The following is a 2,160-nucleotide window of genomic DNA, read 5'->3' as shown; positions in this document are numbered from 1 at the left end:
CAATCAACATGTTAGTGTTAAGGTCTGGATCCTCAACTCTTGCAAACTTTGTCAAGCTTAGGAAGTTTGAGTCGGACTTAGGATCACTAACAGCAACATAGGTCCCGTTGACAAAATTGAGTTTGTACAAATGAGTGGTAGGACGAAACTGACCAACCGCATGAGTGATTGAGAAGGTCTCGATGAACCTCCATGAGCCAATGGTCAGGTGGTTGATGTAACGGTTGACCAAGTCTTTTTTCACGAACCCGTGTATTTTCATTCCCTATAATATAGAATATAAAGTAGTGAGGGCAGAGAAAGTTATGAAAAGAATAGACTAAATGAAAATGATACTCACAGTCTCGTCAGCCAAAATGAGTTCAAGTGTTTCTCCTGTGGCAGCTGTATACTGGCGCCAATTATGAAGGACTTTGATCTGGATTCTCCATGCAGTCTTGTACGGACGAATGTCGCGGAGGAAAGCAAAAGAAGCCGCCATTATTTTAGGTATGAATTTATTTAGCTTTGTTTGTTTGATTCGATGATTGGTGAGACTGTGTTTATATAGTCTGCAATTGGGGATTGTTATGATTGCGTATAAAGAAGGCTGAATATACGGGTTTGTCTATCGTTAGGAAGTTTAAATTAAGAGATAATATAGTTTCCATCTTTTCGGCCAGCAGCTTATTAATTTTCTTATTAATTTTTATTTTTTTATTTATATTAATTAGAATGGCATTCTCTGTAAATATCTTTGAACTTCAAGGCTTTTACTCAAAAATGCTGTCAAATTAATAATATTGAATACGGGTGAAAAAAAAAACTGATTTTTAGAGGGATAATACGCAAAATAAATAAATCAAGATGCATTATCTATATATTTACAAATTACAATTAGGGTTTGAGGATTTGAACATACGGATACAATTTTTATTTGGTTTAACATTAAATTAAACAAAAATATGTTAGTACATCTCTTCTCCTCTTATATAATCTGTGACTCTTGCAACGACAATGTCATATCTTGTAACTTGTGTTGTCTAATAATAATGTCTTCTTCACTACAGGTTTAAAGGAAAGCAAATTATTTTGTTACAACTGAAGAGATTTATTCCAAATACGTATCACAGTGTTGCCGACTAAAAAGAAGCAATCAAAAGGTTCTTAAGTGGTTGAAAGGTTTTGGGGTGCATCCAAGACTCCCTAGTTATACATTTTCAAAAATCCAAACCCTTAAATATAAACCAAACCTAAAGCATGTGTATAAATAAACATGTATGCCAAAATGGGGATCTTTTAATATTTTTCTATATCAAACCTATAATAAAATAGCTAATATCTTCCCAAGGAACTATCTCTAGTAGGCATTAGTTCATATTGAACAGACAGATTATGTTGAGTTCTCTAAGATCTCTCTAAGAGAAGAATCTGGTGATGAATCAGATAGACAAGACCGTGCAATCTTGTCTTTGCTATACGCTTTTTTGACATCGTTCTTCAGCTCGTTATATCTCATCCTCTTCTGTCTTCTCTCTTTAACAGAGCCTTTCTCCGGATGCGACATATCTGGGATGTCTTCGTCCATATACTCTTCCATGTACTTATCCAGAACCTCAGAACAAGATGGGAAATACCTCCGTCCTGTCTCAACTGCGTTGTTGGAACGGTTTTGAATCAGTCAAAATATGAGTTGAAGAGAACTTGAAAGTAAAAGTTCCTTTATAAGCATTTACCTGTTTTCATGAGTGCTTCCATACGTGTAAGCATTCTTTTCGTTTGCGCATAAGGCGTTTCATTTAAATCAACTTGACCCAAGTTTCCAGTTGTAACATTTGATGGAGGTGGGAAAACAAGACCTGTACACTCGCTTGTCCCTTCAACATTAGCAAAGTCCATAGCCACATCAGCTTCTGCTGGGAAGAACAACTGAGCAAGTCCCACTGCAATAATAACACATACAACAATGTTAATAACCATTCATCAAACCTTAAGCTATGAGACATATATACATCAAAGTGGGTCAATACCTCGCTTTTCTAAGTATAACAACCTCATTTGGAGATCCTCTGGCATCGAATGGGAACAAGTGGGTGTATCCCCACTAACCAATGGATTCCTTCTAATTTCCCTTTCCAAGATATCGATGCATAAGCGGTCTTTACTAGGTTCTTTCCTTGA

At 36.1% G+C, this 2,160-nt stretch overlaps 1 protein-coding gene across 1 annotated transcript in view; it reads right to left on the bottom strand.

The window, feature by feature from the left end:
• LOC104718343 (regulatory protein NPR4) overlaps positions 1,123-2,160 on the bottom strand; it is a gene marked incomplete in the record, with an annotated part of 10,753 nt that continues 9,715 nt past the window's right edge. Inside the window, 3 exon segments of the mRNA XM_010436070.1 lie at positions 1,123-1,632; positions 1,716-1,922; positions 2,010-2,160. Coding sequence (XP_010434372.1) covers positions 1,373-1,632; positions 1,716-1,922; positions 2,010-2,160 — 618 coding nt within the window.

This window comes from Camelina sativa, chromosome 10 (assembly GCF_000633955.1).
Source record: "Camelina sativa cultivar DH55 chromosome 10, Cs, whole genome shotgun sequence".
Lineage (NCBI taxonomy): Eukaryota > Viridiplantae > Streptophyta > Magnoliopsida > Brassicales > Brassicaceae > Camelina > Camelina sativa.
The sequence above is the reverse complement of the archived record's forward strand: the minus strand, read 5'-3'. Positions and strand labels throughout refer to the sequence as shown.